Genomic DNA, 23,675 nt, shown 5'->3' with positions numbered 1-23,675 from the left:
GGACCCCAGGACAGATCTTGGATAAAAAGCAGCTATCTGAAGGCACAAGCAGTTTTGGGGGGTGTCAGATTGTGGGTACAGAGTCGCTTTAATGGCCGCACAACTTTTTTTCATTGCCACCCTCCAAGAGTGGTACCGTTGTTCTATTTTTGCCCACGTAGTCATATGTGGTTTTTTTTTTTGTGGAACAACTTCGTTTTTATTGCTGCCATTTTGGAATTTGTAAGATTTTGATTCATTTTCATTTACCCCTTTTGGGATGGATAATGGAAACAAATTCATTTTTTTTTCTTTTTCTTTTTCTGATTACTGAACTGATTACTGAGTGTATGTAGTATATGTCATCACTATGCTGCCACAAGCATGGCTGTGTAGAGGTATATCCATGGTAGGCCCTGTGGCTTTCAAAAGACCTCCAGTACTGCTATGGATACGGACTGGAGTCCAGCCCACACCACTTGAATTCTGATTGGTAATTTATCATCACCAGAGCCTGTTATATGCCGCGGTCATGTTTTGAAAGCGGCATGTAATGGGCTAAACTACCTGGAACGGACAGCTGATGCCTGCGATGCCGGCAGATGAGTGTGGCAGATCCTTATTCCGATCATTGCTTGAAAACACATAGGGGGACATTTATTAAGTCCGACGTTTTTTACGCCGGACTTAAAAATGTCCCTGCATCTCCGGCGCTACGGAGATTTATGTAGAGGCGGACTGCCTCTACATAAATCCCGTGGGCGTCGTTGCCGGAGCAGACTCAGAGTCCGCGCGTGTCTGTGTTTGCAGAAAAGTGGAAAAAATTCTTAGGCCAAAAGATATGAACAGAGCCGTACAGGGAGGTGTGTAAACAGGAGAGTTATCTTACCTTGTGATAGTCTACAAGGTCAGCCAGAGACGTATGCTGAAGCTGATCGACTCCTAAGAAGCTATACGATGTTCCAGAAGCATCTATGAGAAAATGCATGTATCCATCTGCAGAGCGGTAGGACAGGACGTACCCTTTGATTTTCTCACTTACACGAAGCAGAAAACTTCCCGATACCTGACTCTTCAAAAGGTCCTCCGATTCGAGTCTAGATATGATTCCTGTCGGCAATAAAGGATGATTATCTATATGTCTTTTTATTGTTATAAATCCATTGTTAATGCTCTGACTGTGCTTTGAATTTTTCGTCACTTCTGCAGAGCATTGAGGTTTTAGTGGCATACATTTCATACTTGCTATACCTGAAGAAGGATATACAAGTAGCCAGTAGTAGTAGGAAAAGGACCTGGCACTTAAAGGGGTACTCCAGGACATTTTATTTTTCTTTCAAATCAACTGGTGTCAGAACGTTATATAGGTTTGTATATTATTTTTATTTCAAAATCTCAAGTCTTCCAGCAGATCGTAAATCTGCTGTATGTCCTGCAGAAAGTGGTCTGATCTTTCCAGTCTGACACTGTGCTCCCTACTGCCACCTATGTCAGGAACTGTCCAGAGTAGAAGAGGTTTTGTGTAGGGATTTGCTACTGTAAATCTTTATAACTTTTTGACACCAGTTCATTAGAAATATATATATATGTTTTTTGCCGGAGTTCCCTTTTAATCACTAGGCTTGCTTACCATACCAATTTCATAGTGGCCACTGCTCGGGGGAAATCACCTCAGACACTTATACAACTTTTGTTGAGTTCAACATTATATAAACACATAGGCAAGTAACTTCTCTGAATAATCGTCCAGAAATACATAATATATTAGGATAAAAAAAACATTACCCTATACTGACATATTCTGAAGTGAAGGATTATAGAATTTTGGACATAAACAGAATGTTGGCCACTCATTTCAATAATTGCTTTGTATGGGTAGCAGAACTCTTAGGGGTAGGGCCCATAACTACTCAGGGGCCTGTATGATTCCTATGCATACACCTAGGGAAGGCTGGCACTGCATGCATTTAGAGGGTGTGACAGACAAGAAGTCCTTGTACAAAAAGAAGGGAAAGAGGAACATAGGGTAAAAAAGTGAGGCGCACACCTGTGATTGCAAAATATAAAATAGCCTAACAGTTATAGTCCCTCCTTAGCTTATTGAGCTTGTAAGTGTAGCAGTGAGCAACCTCCTGCATTTTAGGAGGATGCCGTTTTTGGTTTTTAATGCTTTTAATATAGTTTGTAGCCGGCAATAATAAGGCTATTTTATATTTTGCAATCACAGGTGTGTGCCTCACTTTTTTACCCTACGTTCCTCTTTCCCTTCTTTTTGTACATGTATTATAGTTTCATAGGGTAGTAGGTTGCACCCTACTTTTTTGGACCATCAATTATTTTTGTGGTGCCCACCTCTTTCTTTATTATTAGGACAAGAAGTCCTTGTCATGATTCAGTTGAACATTAATGGGAGATTAACCATTGGCCAGAATTCTAAAACTATATAATAATTTTTCCTGTAAAGTTAATTATGTAAAAAAAAAAATGGCGGCATTATGCTAATCAACATTTAAAAAAAACTGAATAGAGAGCGATCATATAGCGCTCAAAAATAGTTTTGCAATTGCCCCCATGCCAGATTATTCTCCTACACCATACCCACATAATACTACTGTGTGTGCAATTACTCTTTTCAAACTTAAAGGTAATCTGTCATTACCCAAACACGACCTGAGGTGCTGACAGTGTACATTAAGTGGCAGCTCACTAGTGTCACATTGTCAGCACCTTGGGTAGGGTCCGGGTGCTGACAGATTCTCTTAAATTAAAAACTGTTCCGATTTTTGGGATTGCTTTAGATTCCGTATACTGCCACTAGGTGTCGCCATATTGTAAGACAGAAAACAACCCTCCCTCAAAAATAATAAAGATACAAAAATCCATTCACATGGCAACATCTTTAGCCACCACAATTCTCCGCAACAGCATGAACAATAACTGTGCCATTATTGGGTAACTTGTGCTGATTTTTTTGTAGGAAAACCATGCAAGAACCAACAAAAAAACTTTCAAGAACCAACAAAAAACTTTCCTCCTGAACTCAACCATGCTTCCATGCAGTTCCGTTCTCAAGCTTCATAAATATAATGTTAACATAGGGTGAAACAATTTTCAGTGCACAATAACCATGTATACCTAAATACACCAGTATGTGATCATGCATATTTACCAAATCCAGAATACCAAAACCAATATTACCAATAATACTAGTATACAGGGGACATAGATTAACCTCATACTGTGGCCACAACTATTACCACCAAACTGTTATTGACCAAATGCAGTATACTAAGACCAATAAAACTAAAAGTATGGAGGCTTGGATGGATCTATATTCCAAATTCCAACTCTTCTGTGTTAGCAGGACTTTGGAAGAAAAGGGTTTAACTAAACAAATTTCTGACAGACTCCAAATAAGTAAACAGTGTGGCCGGGTGGTAAATAGTGACTGTATAGCTAGAGATATAACCAGTAAAAAGATGGACATTGTGATCCTGCTGTATAGAGCTCTGGTGACATTGAATCTGTAATACTGTATCCAGTTCTGGAGACCTCACCTACAAAAAGATATTTAAAGTGTCACTGTCGTTTAAAAATTTTTGCAAAAATCAATAGAACAGACAATTTTAAGAAACTTTCTAATTGGGTTTATTAGCCGAAAAATGAATTTTTATCATGAAAAAGCAGTTTAAAGCTCTCCCCACTGTCTTCATTGTTCTCTATGGAGAGGGGAGGGGTGGAGGGAGATGAGGCACCAAAACAGGACAACAAAGAGTTAATTTACAGCTACATCACCAGGCTATCTCCTCTGAGGTCAGCACTGACCTCTCTGACATTTGAATATCTGCTTTCACATAGTTTCCGCAGTGTAATCCTTTGTTCTCTGCTCTCTGCTGCCGCCTAATCTCCCTCTTTCCTCCTCCCCCCCTCCCCTCTCCATAGAACAGACAGGGCCCGACTGATGTATGAGTTGAGATTTCCTGATAATGAGCAGTGAATGAGAGAGAGGAGGGGGGTACTGGGGAAAGTCTTTTTAAATGCAGATAATGGCATATTTGCCTAATAAACCCAGTTTCTTAACATCTCCTGGACTACTGAAAAATGAAACGACAGTGACACTTTAAGGGTGAATATAGAGTGTTGTGGTCATTTCCTTAAAAATATTAAAGGAGCACTCCGGTGGAAAAGTTTCAAATCAATTGGTGTCAGAAAGTTATATAGATTTACACAAGTGCCAAGTATAATTCAATTTACTAACATATGCAAAAGGTAAATGAACTTTAAAGGGGTAGTCCACCAAAAAATTTTTTCTTTCAAATCAACTGCTACCATGAAGTGCCAGAGATTTGTAATTTACTTCTATTAAAAAATCTCAAGCCTTCCAGTACTTATCAGCTGCTGTATGCCCAACAGGAAGTTGTATTATTTCCAGTCTGGAGAGCAGGAGAAGTTTTCTATGGGGATTTGCTCCTGCTTCGGACAGTTCCTGACATAGACAGAGGAGGCAACAGAGAGCACTGGGTCAGACAGGAAAGAAAACACCACTTCCTGCTGGACACACAGCAGCTGATAAGTACTGGAAGACTTAAAATTTTTTAATAGAAGTGAATTACAAATCTCTGGCACTTTATGGCACCAGTTGATTTGAAAGAAAAATTTTTTGGGTGGACTACCCCTTTAAAACTTTGTACTGTTCAAAAGGATTACGACACTGGGGAAACCCTCTATGCAGGATATTAAACATTACCTTTCAATATTAGTTTCTGTGCAGCAGTAAGAGGTGGATCTGTATATACTACAAAAGCTTCCACTAGAGCAATTATGTAGAAGCGTTTTCAACCTGATGCATATTCACACTAACTGATGGCTGTTTTATATAGTGATAAGCTGTGCTAGCTAGCAAAGGGGAAAATCATGGCAAGTCAAAAATACAAAAGAAAAATAAATAAATAAATACAAATCTGGTCACTTGGGTAAATTCTTCAAGCAGCCAAGTGACTTTAACCTTTTCATAACCAAAGGTCAGTGATGCATGGGTGTCCAGGGCACACTGAAGCAGCGCTCTCCTCCTGATTGCTTTTTTTTTTTTTTTTCTGATATATAATAAAAAAAAAATCACTCTGTGTACTCTGTCACTCTGGAGTGTAGGAGCAATATTTTTTATATTTAAAAAAATTGGAAAATTCCGCAAGCTACAACAACATTATTTATTTACATTTTTTTATTTGTAAAATTGGGGTACGGGCTGGTAATATTTTATAAAACTTTTTTTTTACACTTAAGTCCCCCCAGGGAGGACTAGGCAGTTTCAACTGCTTCTAAGGAAGCACGTATAGAGTACTATCTGTTATAGGCTCTGAGAATGAAGTCTGTAGTATGCTGCTTCCAGGAGCTTATTGCCGACAGACTCTATTGCTAGGTTTCCTAAGGGGTCACTTTGATGGCTGGCTTTTCCACTATGTGGGCCTACGTCACTGATCCTATGTCACTCCATGCCCACAAGATAGCTTAGGCGGATGTACATTTCCATGGACATAGGACTCTTTTCACAGCCCCCAGCTGAGTACCCTAGGGTCTGGATAGGGCCCTACACTCAAACTGGCAGTCCACTGGCACTGAACTAGAGCAAGGTTATTACAAGTCCCTACCATAAAGCCAAGTTTATTCAAGTACTTAGTATATTCAGAGACTGTCTCAAGCATTTGTCTCTATTCCTACCAGTGTTAAACCTGTGCTGCAGCGTACCAACTGTAATTCTTTATGGATTTTGTGTATATTCATATGAGTTTGAAACTACTCTAGGTAACAAAGTATTTGTCCTTCTACTAAGATTATTACAACCGTGAACACACTGCCTTTTGTATTCAAAGAGACTGTATTAGGTGCATTGCACTTCAAGAGATTACAGTATAGACTTTATTGGTTTACGTTACTTGTGTATTAGTGTATCCAGGCCCGGACTGGTAATCTGGCAAGCCGGGCAAATGCCCGCTGGGCTGGCCAGATTACCAGTCCGTGGGCCGCCCGGGCTGCATCAAAAAAAAAAATCACCGCCGCGGGCCGTTTCTCTTCCCCGCCCGCTTCTGCCCGCTCCGGTCACCGCAGTCCGCTCGGTCCGCCTCCTGTCACCGGATCACAGCCTCTGCCCCCTCCGATCACTGCAGCCCGCTCGGCCCGCCCCTGACGTGCGCCGCTAATCCAATCAACGTGGGGCCGCTGCGGCCGGCCGTGGAACGCGTGTTACGTGCACCGCAGCGGCCCCACGCTGCTCTACGTTGATTGGATTAGCGGCGCACGTCAGGGGCGGGCCGAGCGGGCTAAGGTGACTGTAGCGGGCAGAGGCTGTGATCCGGTGACAGGAGGCGGGCCGAGCGGGCTGCGGTGACTGGAGCGGGCAGAGGCGGGCTCCGGTGACAGGATGCGGACCGAGCGGGCTGCGGTGACCGAGGCGGGCTCCGGTGACAGGAGGCGGACCGAGCGGGCTGTGGTGATAGGAGGTAACAGGAGCGGGCTGCAGAGACCGGGGGCCATCTATAAAGGAGGGGGGAGAAGAGAGAGGGGGCCATCTATAAAGGAGGGGGGAAAGAGAGAGGGGGGCCATCTATAAAGTAGGGGGGGGGAAGAGAGAGGGGGGCCATCTATAAAGTAGGGGGGGGGAAGAGAGGGGGCCATCTATAAAGGAGGGGGGAGAAGAGAGAGGGGGGCCATCTATAAAGGAGGGGGGAGAAGAGAGAGGGGGCCATCTATAAAGTAGGGGGGAGAAGAGAGAGGGGGCCATCTATAAAGGAGGGGGGAGAAGAGAGAGGGGGCCATCTATAAAGTAGGGGGGAGAAGAGAGAGGGGGCCATCGATAAAGGAGGGGAGAAGAGAGAGGGGGCCATCTATAAAGGAGGGGGGAGAAGAGAGAGGGGGCCATCTATAAAGGAGGGGGGAGAAGAGAGGGGGCCAACTATAAAGGAGGGGGGAGAAGAGAGAGGGGGGCATCTATAACAGAGGGGGGCATCTATAAGGGAGGGGGAGAAGAGAGAGGGGGCCATCTATAAAGGAGGGGGGAGAAGAGAGAGGGGGCCATCTATAAAGGAGGGAGGAGAAGAGAGAGGGGGCCATCTATAAAGGAGGGGGGAGAAGAGAGAGGGGGGCATCTATAAGGGAGGGGGAGAAGAGAGAGGGGGCCATCTATAAAGGAGGGGGGAGAAGAGAGAGGGGGCCATCTATAAAGTAGGGGGGAGAAGAGAGGGGGGCCATCTATAAAGGAGGGGGGAGAAGAGAGAGGGGGCCATCTATAAAGTAGGGGGGAGAAGAGAGAGGGGGCCATCTATAAAGTAGGGGGGAGAAGAGAGAGGGGGCCATCTATAAAGGAGGGGGGAGAAGAGAGAGGGGGCCATCTATAAAGGAGGGGGGAGAAGAGAGAGGGGGGCATCTATAACAGAGGGGGGCATCTATAAGGGAGGGGGAGAAGAGAGAGGGGGCCATCTATAAAGGAAGGGGGAGAAGAGAGAAGGGGCCATCTATAAAGGAGGGGGGAGAAGAGAGAGGGGGCCATCTATAAAGGAGGGGGGAGAAGAGAGAGGGGCCCATCTATAAAGGAGGGGGGAGAAGAGAGAGGGGGCATCTATAACAGAGGGGGCCATCTATAAGAGAGGGGGGATAAGAGAGGGGGCCATCTATAAGGGGGCTACATAGAGGGATGCATATACAATAAGGGGGTCACATAAAGTCAGCCTACCCACTAAATGAGGGTGTAAAGGGGACAGTACAGATGTGCAGTTAGTATAGAGATGAGGATGGTGTCAGAGTGAGGAGCCTAATATGTCTGTCTGCGGTGACATTAGTCAGTATGCGGTGGGATTAGTCAGTATGCGGTGGTATTAGTCAGTATGCGGTGGTATTAGTCAGTGTGTGGTGGTATTAGTATGTGGAGGTGTCAGTCAGTATGCTGTGATATTAGTTAGTATGTGGTGGTATTAGTTAGTATGCGGTGACATTAGTCAGTATGCGGTGGTATTAGTCAGTATGCAGTGGTATTAGTCAGTATGTGGTGGTATTAGTTAGTATGTGGTTGTATTAGTCAGTATGCGGTTGCATTAGTCAGTATGCGGTGGTATTAATCAGTATGTGGTGGTATTAGTCAGTGTGTGGTGGTATTAGTATGTGGAGGTGTCAGTCAGTATGCTGTGATATTAGTTAGTATGTGGTGGTATTAGTTAGTATGCGGTGACATTAGTCAGTATGCGGTGGTATTAGTCAGTATGCAGTGGTATTAGTCAGTATGTGGTGGTATTAGTTAGTATGTGGTTGTATTAGTCAGTATGCGGTTGCATTAGTCAGTATGCGGTGGTATTAATCAGTATGTGGTGGTATTAGTCAGTGTGTGGTGGTATTAGTCAGTATGTGGTGGTGGTGTTAAACTGAGCACAGTGACCAGGCCAGAAGCAGTCTGTCTCTGTACACTGTGTAGTGGTGATGACCTGTAACTGCAGCTCAGCTACATAGTACAGAGACAGAAGCTTCTGACCCCATTTACTGTGTTATTATCTGTAATTCCAGTCATGGCCGTGATGATACATGTAGCCGCGCTGCACTCACAACATCCTCTCATAACTTATCACCGCACGGTGAGTGGGCCTGTGTGCTCGGAAATGCCAGGGCTGATTTTTAGTCCCAGTCCGGCCCTGAGTGTATCCTTGTGTATAAGCCGTGTATTAGTGTATCCACTCCTGGCCACCGTGACAAGTGCTTCCGCGGTACATAACATTTCGCTCCGGCTCAACACAACATCTAGCAACCCTGGGGTACTGCACATGCTTCAATAAATACGGCATTATTTGCAATATGTATGGAAATATTGCAATTATATTGCATCCAATATAGCAGTGGACAGGTTTGTTAATTTTTCCTGGACTCTAAAGATAGTACCTGAGATTGTACCCTAGCCATTACTTACCATGAAACCAAGGTGCCATGCAGGTTCCAGATCTGTCCAAACCTGCCCCCAGAGGAAGCTGCTCTTCTTTAAACCATTTGATTATATTCTCACGAGTGCAGCTGGAGTTTACTCTTCTTACTCCCTGTCTCCTTTCCGATCTAAGTTAAATAAAATAACACATAACTAATACATTAAAGAATATATAAACTGACAGAATGATTTTTAGAGCGACCATAAATCTATGTTCACACACTGTCAAAATGACAGCCGTTTTATTGGACGTCCATCATTTATTGACAAATAATGGCCGTTACTTTAAACCAATGGCCGTTATTATATTAATAATGGGCGGTGGTTTAAAATAATGGCTGTTATTTGTCGATAAATGATGGACGTCCAATAAAAACGGCCACCATTTTGACAATGTGTGAAGATAGCCTATGACTGTCATTTGTATATCAAATAGGGCAACAGGGTAAGCACTGTATTCCTCAGTGGTAATAATTCAAATGGCAACTCAAAACATAAGCAGAGTTTAAGAGGCAGGAGTGATGCTGAACAGAAATAAAGGAAATAACAGTCCAACCATAGTAGAGAAAACACAACGGCACTCACTCAAAAAGCCTATTCACATTTTTTTAGCTTGTCATAATCCAAAACACAGAAGGACAAACAGGGGCAATTTCCAGTAAAAAGAAAAAAAAAGTCAAAGATAACAGTTGTTTCCCACTGTCTGGTTGTCTCCAGTTTTTTTGTGTATCTCTTCAATTAAAGAAGTACCCCCCCCCCTAAAAAAAAATGTATTTAATCCTGGGCTGGCACATACTTTATACTCACCCATAAAGATCGCTTTTCCACAGTCCGGCTGCATCTGTATGATAGTGCTCTGATACAGATGAAATTTATTTTATTTTAGACTAGAGATGAGCACCTATGAACTTCCTGAACTAAGATTCGTTACAAATTTAGCAAAAGGTTTGGTTCCTGACAGATCCAAACTTTTTGCAAAGTTGGTATGAGCGCAGTCCTAGGCTAAGAGCCTATGTTTCTCTGTCTGTGTTCCCTGGTGTGCCTTGTTGATTACAGCTGCCTCCACTTCCCGACTGAGATGAGAGGTATAGCCCACTCAACCAATCACTGACTAGACAGGACAAAACTAAAACCAATGGTGGGCTAAGCGGGCTGTCTCTCTCGTCTCAGTCAGGAAGTGGAGGCGGCTGTGATCAGTGGGGAACACCAGGGGAGCGCGAACAGGTAGGTAGTGATGAGACTTCTTGCTGAACCTCACTAAAACTTTTGCAATCGTTTAGCTGTTTTAGTGCGGTTTGTTTAAAGCGACTCTGTACCCACAATCTGACCCCCTCAAACTGCTTGTACCTTCGGATAGCCGCTTTTAATCCAAGATCTGTCCTGGGGTACGTTCGGCAGGTGATGCAGTTATTGTCCTGAAAACAACGTTTAAACTTGTAGCCCTGTGTCAAATATGCATGGCCTAGAGTGTCTGTGCCGTAGAATTGCAACACCCCCTCCTTCCCTTCTTCCAGCCCTCCTCACCATTAGGATTTTTCCTATTCATCATCTGTCTGAATATTGCACAGGTGCCGTAATGATCCAGCACATGTGCAGTGTTCAGACAGGTGATAATTAGGAGAATTGCTGCCTGGGGCATTCCTAATGGTGAGGGGGGCGGAAAGGGGAGGGACAGAGGGGTGTTGAAATTCTAGAGCACGGGAAATTCTAGGGCCACGCCAATTTGACACAGGGCTACAAGCTTAAAAGTTGTTTTTCAGGACAATAACTGCATCACCTGCCGAATGAACCCCAAGACAGATCTTGGATTAAAAGCAGCTATCTGAAGGAACAAGTGGTTTGGGGGGAGGCATATTGTGGGTACAGAGTTGCTGGTTCGGATAAACCTGAATGTTTCTGCTTCAAAAATTTACAAACCTCTAGACCTGACAAAATAGTCCAAATCAGTACAGTGAAATGAAAAAATATCAAAAGAGCTCTCAAAATAGCAAAGAGACAAAGCTATGGGAATAGAGGTCAGAGCTGGGATATTAGGGATTATATCTCAAGCTTCAAACATCCCAGAAAGTACCTATAAACCCATTATAAGAAAATGAAAATAGTGGGTGATAGGCAGGCGTATGCCAGGGAGAAGGGGCAAATCTGAAGCCTTCATAAATATCCCCCTTGGAGTTCACTAAACAGTATGTGACAGACTCTCCAAAAACACAGAAGAAGGTTCTTAGGTATTACTGAAATTTTTTTTGTCAACGTTGGAAATGCTATGTGTGGTGTAAACCACAAACTTCCCATCATTTCAAGAACACCATTTCACAGTAAAGCATGGTGGAGGCAGCATTAAAGGGAAACAATCATGCCGAAATTGCCCCCATTGATAAGGAAACGTGCTGGGTGATGTACCCAAACATCCCACTGTACCCTATGTCCCCTCCTTTATTACCCTACCCAAATCTTACATTTGTGAAGTCCCGCACCGTATGCTAATTAGCCCCAAGTAGTCATGGTGGGCTGAACTAGTCATGGTCCTGGGTGTAGTTATCCGGGTCCTGGGTGTAGTTATCCGGGTCCTGGGCGGCTTCCAGCGCCGTAATCACGCCCAGAGGGGCGTGATTCAAAGACCTGCGCTCCGCCAACATCATCTCTGGCTTGCGTTCCACGTCGGCGGCACTTGTGTTCCACGATGGCGGATTGCGGAACGTGGAACGCAAGCCAGAGATAACGTTGGCAGAGTGCAGGTCTTTGAATCACGCCCCTCTGGGCGCTGGAAGCCGCCCAGGACCCAGATAACTACGCCCAGGACCATGACTAGTTCAGCCCACCATGACTACTTGGGGCTGATTAGCATATGGCGTGGGACTTCACAAATGTAAGATTGCGGGGTAATAAAGGAGGGGATGGAGGGTACAGGGGGATGTTTGGGAAGTGTGCTGGGTTATGTACCAGCACGTTTCCTTATCAATGGGGGCAATTTCGGCGTGGTTGGTTCCCTTTAAGCTGTAGGGACTGTAAAATTAGTCAGGACTATACTAGAATGGCAATTCTAGGAAAACAAGGTTCCCCTTCAAAGAAGTTCACCTTCGTTTACAAGTAGAGATAAGTTTAACTTTGTCCGAACCTGGAAGTCTCTGCAATTGTTTAAGGGTGGTTAAAGAAGTTGGATGCAGCCCTAGGGCCCTATGGCCTATGGTTGTATCCATGTTTTCCAGGAATCCCTAGGGATTCATCCAACTTCTTCAGCCATTGGTAATCAAATGCAGAGACTTCCGGGTTTAGACAAACTCAAGTATGCTTGAGTTGTGCTCATCTCTTAAACATGCTTCTACAGCTAGGGGTTTAGAGGTGAATTCTGGCCAAACTGATTATTACTCTGCGGGCAGGGGTTGGGGGGAACATAATAAAGATACTTACTTACTATACTTACTGGTCCCTGTTCCCTTGCAGCGCTGCATCAACAGGCTCCCGGACCCTGCCAGATACATCTTCTCTCCTATTCTTGGTACGTCACGACCCGGGAAAGGGTGAAAGATTACTGACTGGCTGAGCGAGCATTCATCAGCCGGGTCGTGGCGCAGCAGAGGATAAATATGGAGAATCCCGGAGAGGGTCTAGGAGCACGACACGGCGCTGTGAGGCTGCCAGGACTGGTAAGTATAAGTTCTTTATTATGTTACCCCCATACCCTGTCTGTAATAAAAGTTTTCTATTGTCCTAGACTTCTCCTTTAAGGGGGAAAGTTTAAAAGATTTTAACACCCTTACAATGAAGCAACATTCTAAATATTCTCAATCGACAATTTCCCACTATTTTGCTGCTGGAAAGTCCATATAATTCATTCATTTTGTGATCTCTCTAGAGAGGTAAGCAAAAACCACAGGAGAACTTTGTTTCTTTCAGTTTTTACTCATTTCCCCCTCCCTTCTCTCAGTTTTTCTTTTTTACCTTTGTTCTAAATTTCCTGTTCTTATATTCTTTGCACCTCCTTTGTTCATGCCATGATACACTTCCACAAACTTGTCTTGCGAAGATCAGACACAGGCCGCCCACCCACACCTCATTGTCCTCCCATGTATTGGAAACACCTGGCTGTAATTTCACCTACCAACTATTTGCTAATCCTGAGCCTGCAGTCACACATTGTGATACAACCTTTGGGTTGTAGTAAATGTGTGGTAAATACAACGCAACATTTTTACTGTAATTTGTGCAACCACGGCAAATAAGCATCACTTTCCTGTGATTTTGATCATTTATAACAAAAATGCAGTAGTACCATGATGTGTGCTGCAACATGTGAACACAGCCCGAGGATACTCTTACACAGTGCAGTTTTGTGATGCAGTTCTGAAGCCAAAACCATCATAACTAGACTGCTAATGGGGGAATTTACCAATTCCATGTCCAGAGACTGCAAAAAGTCACACATTTTTGAAAAAACCACTCAGTTTGCATGAACAATGTGGGGCTTTTTGCCATTATACGCCCTGTTATCCTGTGCCCAATTTATCATTATTCATGCCTGCAATCAAGCGTAAATTGTGGTGAAAATGTACACCAGCTTCAGGGCTGGTGTAGGCTACTAAGACTACTATATGGCAGCCTTAGATTCACCAGATTTGTAACTCTGGCATGACTACCAGAGATGAGCGAACTTACAGTAAATTCAGGTTTGTCCGGACCCAAACGCTCTGCAATTGATTCCAGGTGGCTGGAGAAGATGGATGCAGCCTTAGGGACATCCAAGAATCCCTAGGGCTGCATCCAACTTCTTCAGCCACTGGAAGTCAAATGCAAAGCGTTCGGATTGGGATGAACCCAAACTTAGGGTCCTATTCCACAGAGCAATGATTGAGACAACAATCAGCTGAAGACAGCGATCATCGGCTGAGCGTGCCTTTAGGTCTGGATCTAAAATCATCGGCCACTGACCGTGCATCGTTACGTCTAAGGGTGCGATTTTTACATGCGAGTTTTGATTTTCATGTGAAAATCAAACTCGCATGTAAAAATCGCACCAAAAACGAACCGATAAAAACGCAGCGATAATTCCGTATGCCGATTGTATTCTCATACCTGTGCATATCGATTACGAACTATGTTCGATTGCTGTCACTTGTTTGTATGTTTCGATAAAACTAATAAAAACATTTAAATATAAAAACGCAGCGATAAAAATGCAGCGTTAAATACGCAGCGATACGGTACGTGTGAAGCTACCCTAATAGTGATTGAATAAACAATTGACCTCTCCACGCTCCTTGTCTTCTCCTGCCCTCTGCTTAAACTCCCGATGCCCTGGCTGCAGCTTCATGGCGGCCACGGCCAGTGTTTGGCTGAGCGGCCTGTCAGCTCAGACAGACCACTCTGAAGCTGCAGTCAAAGCGTCGGGAGTGTAAACAGAAGGCAGGAGAAGACCGGGAATGTGGAGAGGTAATATATAACAGTTTAGGGCAAGGGCTGCATGGAGATCGCTAAAAATGTCCATGCAGCCCTTGCTAATGATCATTGAGCTGAGTAATAGGCTCGGCAGATCGGCGCTCATTTACATTGTTAATCGGGCCGCCATCGGCCCATCTAATAGGACCCTTACTGTAAGTTCACTCATCTCTAGTGACTACCTCTCAATTACTCCTGTGTGTGGATGGGATTACTTGAAGACTAGCACACTGGTAGGAAGAACTTACAAGCGCCATTGTATGTCGCATACTCTATGAAAGAACTATTGTACAATCATATTTTTCATGCACTTTTTGCTTTTATTTGAATTTAGAATTTTTTAATTTTGAAATTCCAATATAAACCTTAGTAAAATAACAGGACGGACATCCACTTGAGAAGACCCTTGGAGCAGACTGGAAACTGCATGTCAGGGAGTCTGGCCATAAATGATAGAATGAAGATTGGAGACTCAAAATTTCAACATCTTTCACTCGACATAACCATTAACATATGAAAAAAAAAAATACTTTGCAAAGGTTTCCATATTCTTACAAAGGCCCTGTCCTTGCTGAGACCTCAATTCTATTGACAACCTGTGGCATGACTTGAAGACATGTGGGTTTAGATGTACTAAGAAAAATAGAGACATACCCAGATGGCAATTTAATATAGCACACAGCCAATTGTTACCTGCCCACGCACCCTCGGCATGCTCCTGCTTGAGTCTCCAGTTCCTAGGTTCACTGACAGCTTGCTCAGCCAATGAGTGCGGTGTCCTGCCACAGTCAGTGATTGGCTGAGCGGGCTGTCAGTCAGCTGGGGACCCGGAAACTCAAGCAGGAGCGCGACAAGGGAGCGTGGGAAGTATTTCTACTGGCGCAGCTGTAATAATAATAATAATAATAAGAATAAGAATAAGAATTACAAAAAAAAATATTTATAGAGCACCAACAAATTCCACAGCACATAACAATACAGGGGGTACATAGACAGACAATTAGACATTACAGAATCACACAAAAATTACTGAAACAAGAGGAGTGAGGACCCTGCCCACAAGAGCTTACAATCTATAAGGAATGGGGTTGAGACAAAAGGGGGAAAGTGGTTTATTTGTATAATGGTCCAGCCATTGTATATAAATAGGTTTGTGCACATTAAGGAGGATGATCCAGCCATCAGCCAATACCTGTGGGTTCAGATACAAAGTGCATGCATCATAGGGGGACAGTGCTGAATATAAGGTTAGGGGAAGCCATTTAGGGAATGTTATAAGGCGTCCTAAAGAGATGTGTCTATAGGGCATAAAACTGTGGAAGTTGGGATTGACTAATAGGGCTTTTTAACGTGTTGCACTCCATCGTAGTTGGCGTTCCTCCCATCTGATGCAGCATATGGGAGAACACAAACTCTAATGCAGTGCAACACGTTGAAAACCCTTATCAGTCACTTTGATGTACCAAAAATGACACTAAATAAAGAGGTGAAGGCAACGGAACTGTAAGTCAATCTCTGGTGTTTAAGGGGGTATTCCACTCAAACATAACTATTGATATTTTTATACCCATGGTGAGACTAACAATTCATACCCTACTTGTTACTATCTATTTAGTCTCCTACTCCCAGTTCTGAGCTGCTGCTTTCTGCTGAAGACACAAAAATCTGTGTGTGAGCTTTTCTCTTTACCTCTCCCTCCTCCCACCTCCCTTCTGAGACAGCTGATGTAAACAAGTCCCTGACTGGCTTTATCTGTAACATTGTAGCTTCTTTGTAATGCTGGGAGGATTAATCTGAGGTCAAGTTACTAGTGACCTCACTGTGATTAACTCTCTCATCATAGTAAAGATACGGCCACTGTCTTTACAAATTTGTTTTGAACTATGCAAAATGTTCATAAGATTCAGTTCACTGATCACTACACAAGTCCAGAGATTTATTTATTTTTTTAAAGGTGCTATAACAGAGTGTGTAAAGAAAGAGAGAAAGATACAAGAGGGAAAAGAGAGGTTGACAATTTTAAATGAGTAATGATAGCAGGAGAGAGAGAAATGAGGGAATAGGGTCATTAGTGAAGGTGGTGGGGCAAGAAGAAGATAGGAGCCCTGAGACTTCTTTCTCTGTTACCGGGGGATGATGAGAAATGTGTGTGCGAGGAAATGTGTGTGGGGGGCGCCTAAACTACTAGGGGGCTGGCTGACAGGTTTGCTTTCCTCCACAGACATTCAGGACACATAGAGCACTGCTAAAGAAAACGATTTCTAGGCATGTGTAAAGGTCACTCTCATTGGTGACACAGGGTGCGGAGTGAAGGGGGTGCTGCATTTTTCAGAGGACTCTTGTGTACATAACACATGGACATCATAACAGAGAAAAGTATAGGCAAATATTTCTACCTGGAGATTCCAGAGTTGTTATGTACTGTGGAAGCTGGTTTCGGCTTTGGTGGTAGTGGGGGTCGTTTTACTTCTCCCCCAAAATTTTGAGCTCTTTGTGCCACAGAACCTCTTTCAATGGCCTGCATAGATAATCTCTTGTAGTCATCCCGAGCCTGCTTAGCCATTGATCGCCGCCTCTCATCAGCTGCCTTTGACTTTTTCACTAAAAAGGAAAAAAAAAAACAGCATTTATTATGGTGTCGTCGCATTGCTACCACCAGCATATGTGACAAATAATTAGACTAAATGTAGACTAAAGGTAATTTAGTAAGAGAGATGGGCGAGTATACTGTTCTCTCGAGTTTTGGGGTGCTTGAAAGTACTCCATACTATAACGAGTACTGTGTGTATGGTACTTGAGTAAAATAGCAAGTCTTCTCCCCAAGTTTGGGGGCTTAAATTAACCAATAGCAGGATGTTGCTGGCACATCCTGCTATGCTGCAGCCATGTTGGCTGCTGGTCTAGCTGGTAATTGGCTGGCCACATCAGGCATATACAACCAGGTCACCTGATACTTGATTCACTTGCCAAGAGGGAGAGCTGCTGGAACAGGGATAGTGGTAGTGTAGGGATTAGTTTTAATAGTTAGGTAGGAGACTATCTAAGAAACACACAAAGTTTATTTTCAGGACTAGTGTGACACAAAAAGCCCTGATATTACATACAATATACCATTTTTATACAGTAAACTGGTACTGGTATATAGCTAAAAAATCCAGTTGTATACTGTAATACAGTTTGTGTTATTGGAGTACGCAGTAAGGGCAGTAACATTAATCCACAACTCCCAAAAGTGCTTTTTAGGACTAGCGATATCCCTGTATAACACAGAAAAAAATCATGTGACATACAATATACTGTAGTATACCAGTATTAGATTAGATGGTACTAGTATACAGGGAATATACACAGTTGTTTACTGTGCTACAGTTTGCATTATTGGAGTACATTTTTTTCACTTTAATTTAAGCATTATTGTCAGTCTGTAAAAGTTGTGTAATACAGTAATCTGGGGGCCTTAGATGCATTCAGATGCTTTAGAACCTGCACTGACTGACATATTGTTCCTCACTGGTTCTTTATTGATGGGCCCCCAGGGATAATTTCCTCTGGTGGGCCCCAGTCCGACACTACATTCATGCATGGTCCTCCTGCTTTTCCAGTTCCATTTCTGTGGTGTCCCCATCACTTTCCGAGGTTTTCAGTTACACCAGACCCCCCCCCCCCCCCTCTGCCAAGTTGGGGTCACCTGAAAAAATGCCTAACCTTCCATTGACTTTATTGGGGTTTGTTACTCATGTCGAGCATTTGAGAACTAAAAAATACTTGACATGTATAACAAGTATTTGAGCATTTTAGTGCTCGCTCATCTCTATTGAGTAACATTGCATAAGATATCTTATGGTTGACTAAGATGATAATGTGATTTTAACTCTAAGGGAGCCTTCAAACGAACGGATCCACAGCGGATTTCACGCTGCAAATTTGCAGCAAAATTCGCCATGGATCCAGTGCCTTTCATGCCTATGAGAACACGTACTCGCAGCGAGATTGACATCCCGCTGTATGTGAGTTTACCCCCTCTCGCCTCCCTCAGCCCAAGAGCATACATTACCTGCTCGGCGCCGCGGCGGCATGTGAGGCTTCCGGCTCCGGTTCCGCTGAGCCAATCAGTGCTGCCGTGCACTGATTGGCTGAGTGGGACCGAAAGCCACTGGATCCGCAGCGGAATTCGCTGAAAATTAACATTGTAAAATCCGCTGTACATCCGTTACGTGTGAAGGCACCCTAACTAAGGACATGTGCTTTCCTCTTTCACACATCATATTAGCATTATGATAAAAGATGTGACTACTGGCATCCATTCATTCTCTTCCTAGCGTCTCAGTTTTTTTTGTTTTTTTTTTTAAATAATTATGCTCAGCACAGTTATGCTCAGCCAATCGCGGCTGAGCAGCTAATGACGCAGGGCCGGCATGAGGGACGGCTGGAGCGATTCGGCTCCCAAAGATGACATCATTGTCCCAAGATGGTGGACGGGGGTCGACACGAATTAGGTGAGTATAGGGCATCACACTTCCAGGTCTAGCGTGTGTGTGTGTGTGTGTGGGGGGGACACGGGGAAGGGGGCCATTCACTAACATAACATACATTACAAAGTTGTATAACTTTGTAATGTGTGTTATTTAGTGAATAATTTTGAAACGCCGCACTACCCCTTTAAGTATTATACCTGAAGGCTATGGACACATTTGGACAGTTTTTTTAAATTGTCGGTTTGTTTCTTGCATGCAAAATGAAGCATTTTTTTATATAGTCTTAGAAAATACCCTATCATTTGGCCACTACTCAAAGCAAAGTAAGAATATCAAAAGGATTTTCTGCTCTCAGTGTCGGCAATATCAGCAACGGGGGTAAGGGGGGTTATATACCAGCCCAAAGAGTGGACTGGGGAGAGAAACCATGGTGGACAGCTTACACAAGAGAAAGAAAGGTGCGCAGATTCACGGCAGTCTGCCAAGAAAAATTTTATAGGATGTGTACAAGCTGTATAGTCTGTTAAAGCGTAACTGTCATTTCAGGGTCATTTTTCTGAAAACATTAAATATCAACAGTACAAGCGATTTTAAGAAACTCTGTAATAGGTTTTATGTACTAAAAGAGTTTCCTTCTGGACTGAAAAAGCAATCTCCCAGCCTCCCCCCTCACATCAAATGAAGCAGGATTTCTGTCTCCATTATGTGGCTATGGAGAGGAGAGGGGCTGTTAGGAGTGACTGAGCATGGAGCAGTCCTGCACAGCACAACGCCCTGCAATCTTCTCTCAGTAAGTTCACAGATAAGCACTGACCTTTCTGACCCCAGAATCCAGCGTTTTAGGTGCCCAGACAGTCTACAAACAGCTGACCCTGATGTCACCTCTTCCTGCTCCCTCATCTCCCTCAGCCCCTCCCCCTTCATAGGCTTACAATGGAGAGAGCAGAGCCCGTCTTCACTGCCTTCTCTGTAATGAAGACGTGTTTGCCTGATAATGCACAGATAAGAAGTCAGGGGGGGGGGAGGCTGGGAGATTGCTTCTTGAGTACAGAAGGAGGCTTTTTTGGCTGATAAAACCTATTACAGAGTCTCTTAAAATCGCTTATACTAATGATTTCTGCAATTAAAAAAAAACATGACAGTTAGGGTACTATTACACGGAACGTTAATCTGCCGAATTGGCCCGATTCGGACGATTATCGCTCCGTGTAATAAATGCAACGATCAGCCGATGACAACGATCATCGGCTGATCGTTGATATAGGTTAGACCCTATTTTCGTCGAGCGCCGACCGCGCACCGCTGCGTGTAATAGCGGTGCGTGGCCGGCGACTAACGATATACATTACCCATCCACGTTCCAGGGCTGCTCCTGCCGTCCGCTTCTCCCGGGGTCCCGCGCGCTCTAGCTTCACAGAGGCCTGTCAGCTGATAGGCCGCTCAGCCAATCACAGGCCGCGGCGGTCCCGGCCTGTGATTGGCTGAGCGGCCTACCAGCTGACAGGCCGCTGTGAAGCTAGAGCGCGCACGGGACCCCGGGAGAAGCGGACGGCAGGAGCAGCCCTGGAACGTGGATGGGTAATGTATGCCAGTTTAGCAAGGGCTGCAAGGACATCGGTAACGATGTCCTTGCAGCTCTTGTCAAACGATTATCGGGCCGTGTAATAGGCCCAGTAAACGAGCAACGATCTAGCAGATCGCTGCTCGTTTACAGGTATTATCGGGCCCTGCTCGGCCCGTGTAATACCACCCTTACGCTTTAAGTAAACTTTTTTTTGTAATTTTTTATAATTTTTTCTCTACCCATGGATAACTTTTTCTTTCCACCAGTGGAAAGCAAGAATTTAAGGGGTATTCTGCTCAAATATAACTTTTCATATGTTGCTGCACACGTTGAGACAATTCATTCCATACTTGTTATTATCTATTCAGTCTCCTTCCCCCAGTTATGAGCACCAGCTTTCCTCTCTGTCTCCCCTCCTACCACCTCCCTCAGAGACAGCTGATGTAGGGAACTCCCAGGCAGGCTTTATCTGCAACTTTGTGGCTTCTTTGTAATGCTGGGAGGGTTAATCTGAGGTCAAATTGCTGATGAACTCACTGTGATGAATCCTTCCTGCATTACAAAGAAGCTAATGTTCCAGATAAAGACTTGTTTACACCAGCTGTCTCAGAAGGGAGAGTAGGAGGGGGAGACAGAGAGGAAAGCTCATATACAGTTTTTGTGTCTTCATCGGGAAGCAGCATCTGAGAACTGGGCAAGTATGGAATGAATTGTTAGTCTCACCATGGGCAGCAATATATGAAAAGTTATGTTTGAGTGGAATACCACTTTAAAATAATACTTTTTAAAAGTGTCAATGGGAATCTGTCTTTAGATTTATGCTCCTCAATCTGAATGCATCATAAACTAAAGACAAAGACACTTATACTTACATTATTGTATGCAGCTAGGGTGTCACTCCGGCACTCATCACTGCAGACAGCTGGATGAATATTAATTAGAAGGGGCAGGGCGGCCGGGGCTGATCGGTGCAATGAGGGTGGTAGTCCCATCCCCAGTGCACCAAGCCGCCTCATTATCATATCAAAAGTGAACTACAAAGTACATGAAAACGGCGCCTGTGCGCTATAAGGATCAGCATTTTTATAGAATAATAAGAAATCTTACAGGTTTCTTGCCATTCAGAGTCTTCCTTCTCCAGTTTTTGTTTGACCTCTTGAGCTTCTTTCCAGTTCATATAAATTTCCTGAGTTCTTTCTTCTAATTTCTGAATTTCTTTATCTTTAGTCTTTGACACAACAGATTCTTTCTGCTATAAGGAATGATTAATGTTAATGGATGTATTAGATATAATGGAAGTAAATGTACATTATAGTCTGAGCATACAATCTTCCAAACATATTTATTGCACAACAACAATCCACTTAATGCCTGCTGTTTTAACATGTTAGTATAATAGGTTTACCGCTGTATTCCTGAGAAGAAACACAGTGGCCCAGATTGACTAAACAGAAGGCCAACACTGTGTAGAGTTTTTTTTCCTTTTTTATGTTCTGAATTTTCCCAACAGGCACAATGACGGCCATTTTTATTGGACAGCCATTATATAACATCAAATAATGGGCATCATTTTGGCAGTGTGTGAACATAGCCGCATCATGTATTTATGCCTTACTTTTATATTCAGCACCCTGTGTGCTATAGGGAGATACAGTATCAGCAGGTTACATACTGCTAATAGCCTCCCTTTAAAGTGACTTAAAAGGCTGAACAGAAGAACTACCCTGTTTTATTTTTATTCATTCAGGCATTTAAAAGCAAAGCAACTTACCTACAGTTTAAATCAAGTTTTTACGTAGACATTTTTTAAGATCTTTTTTGAAAATATATTTTAAAAGATATTATAAAATAATCCTGAAATCTTGAAAATCAGTTCTGTCTGTGGTGATAAGAGGAGGCTGCTGTAAAGTAATCTGTACAGCATTACAGGTGATTCCAGTAGATAGAGGAGACAATAACAACTCTCTGTGGAATGACCTATCAAAGGTAACGGAGCATGCTCAGTAATGTTTAACATTCATTTGAAAGGGACAGACTCTGCCAATTGTTGTCTATGTCCATGGGGCTTGCCATAAGGCATGTCACTAAATGTTGTTAAAACCAAAATGCATACAAAATGCATACAAAATGGCAGCCCCCATAACAATGTACAAAAAAAGAAATAAAACAAATACAGCCAGATAAAAAAATGAGAAAAATAGAACATGTTTCAGTATCTGTCTCTAATTTTGGTGATACATTCCTTAAAGGATCAAAAAATGGGTTGAAAATTTTATAGAACTGTGTAACTTTTTAATTTCATATTTGTACTTTATGGTGACCTTCAGTGTGTTCTCCAGTTGTATGATAGATTTCCGAAATCTGCCCTGAAAGCATTTTTTTTTAGCAGCAATTAAATAGAGATTAAGGCCGTTACTTGCCAAAAGAAAACCAGTTTCCTGTAAATACAATACAATATTTAAAAAATCCGTATTCCACTCTCAACTAACATAGTTATACTTTAAGGACTCGTCAAGTTAAATATCTTTTGCTGTAACTATATTCATTTAGCAAACTTATCTCCTTCTCCTGATATTCCTGCTCTTTACATCAATATATGATAAATGAGGCACGGGAGGAGGCCAAGCCCCCTCCACGTCTTTACCCCCCGAGCCTCCTCTGCCCGCCCATCCGGCGAGAAGGGGATATGGCAGACATACACCAGGGAGAAGGGGATATATGTATCTATCAGTCAGACCACTGCTTTTAGAGCACAGTGGTGGTCTGTAATCTAGACAATGGACTGTCAGCAAGACAGTCAAGTACCAGAAGAACCAGACAAATATAACTATATTAGTTGAGATGGGAATACCCCTATAACCCCTTGTCATGCACTTACAATTTAATTTGAACGGCATTCAGCCAGGGACCTATCACCATTAGTCTTGTGATTGCTTGGTCATTACAGATGAACCAATTGCAGTGTATAGTTTAGATAGAGAGGCTTTGACAGGTTTTGGCTCTGATCTTCTCCATTGTATGCAAAAGGTTATTAGAGCTGGGAGTGCAGAACAATTCTGTGCCGCAGTCAAAAAAGAAAAAAAACAGTACAAACACAAATTAACCATTTTCTACCCTGATCATCATCGCTGTTCCATGTTGTTGTATCTGATAGTCGCCCCATCCCCTGTTTTTGCATCTGTTTGTTGCTTCTATCCCCTGTTGTTGTATCTGATTGTCGCCTCTGTCCCCTGTTGCTGTATGTGATTGTTGCCCCTGTCCCCTGTTA

General features: G+C 43.4%; 1 protein-coding gene across 4 annotated transcripts in view; it reads right to left on the bottom strand.

Moving 5' to 3' along the window:
* The window catches only part of SH2D4A (SH2 domain containing 4A), a 63,995-nt gene that overhangs the window by 1,453 nt on the left and 38,867 nt on the right, over positions 1-23,675 (bottom strand). For 2 of the 4 annotated variants that reach the window (XM_069978149.1, XM_069978151.1), the window contains 4 exons: positions 21,515-21,659; positions 16,765-16,969; positions 8,924-9,063; positions 869-1,089 (listed from right to left, as the gene is read on the bottom strand). In XM_069978149.1, coding sequence (XP_069834250.1) covers positions 869-1,089; positions 8,924-9,063; positions 16,765-16,969; positions 21,515-21,659 — 711 coding nt within the window. The remainder of the gene's footprint in view (positions 1-868; positions 1,090-8,923; positions 9,064-16,764; positions 16,970-21,514; positions 21,660-23,675) is intronic. The other 2 variants (XM_069978150.1, XM_069978152.1) reach the window with 1 other exon arrangement.

Source organism: Dendropsophus ebraccatus, chromosome 7 (assembly GCF_027789765.1).
Source record: "Dendropsophus ebraccatus isolate aDenEbr1 chromosome 7, aDenEbr1.pat, whole genome shotgun sequence".
Lineage (NCBI taxonomy): Eukaryota > Metazoa > Chordata > Amphibia > Anura > Hylidae > Dendropsophus > Dendropsophus ebraccatus.
This window is presented reverse-complemented; position numbering and strand designations above follow the sequence as displayed.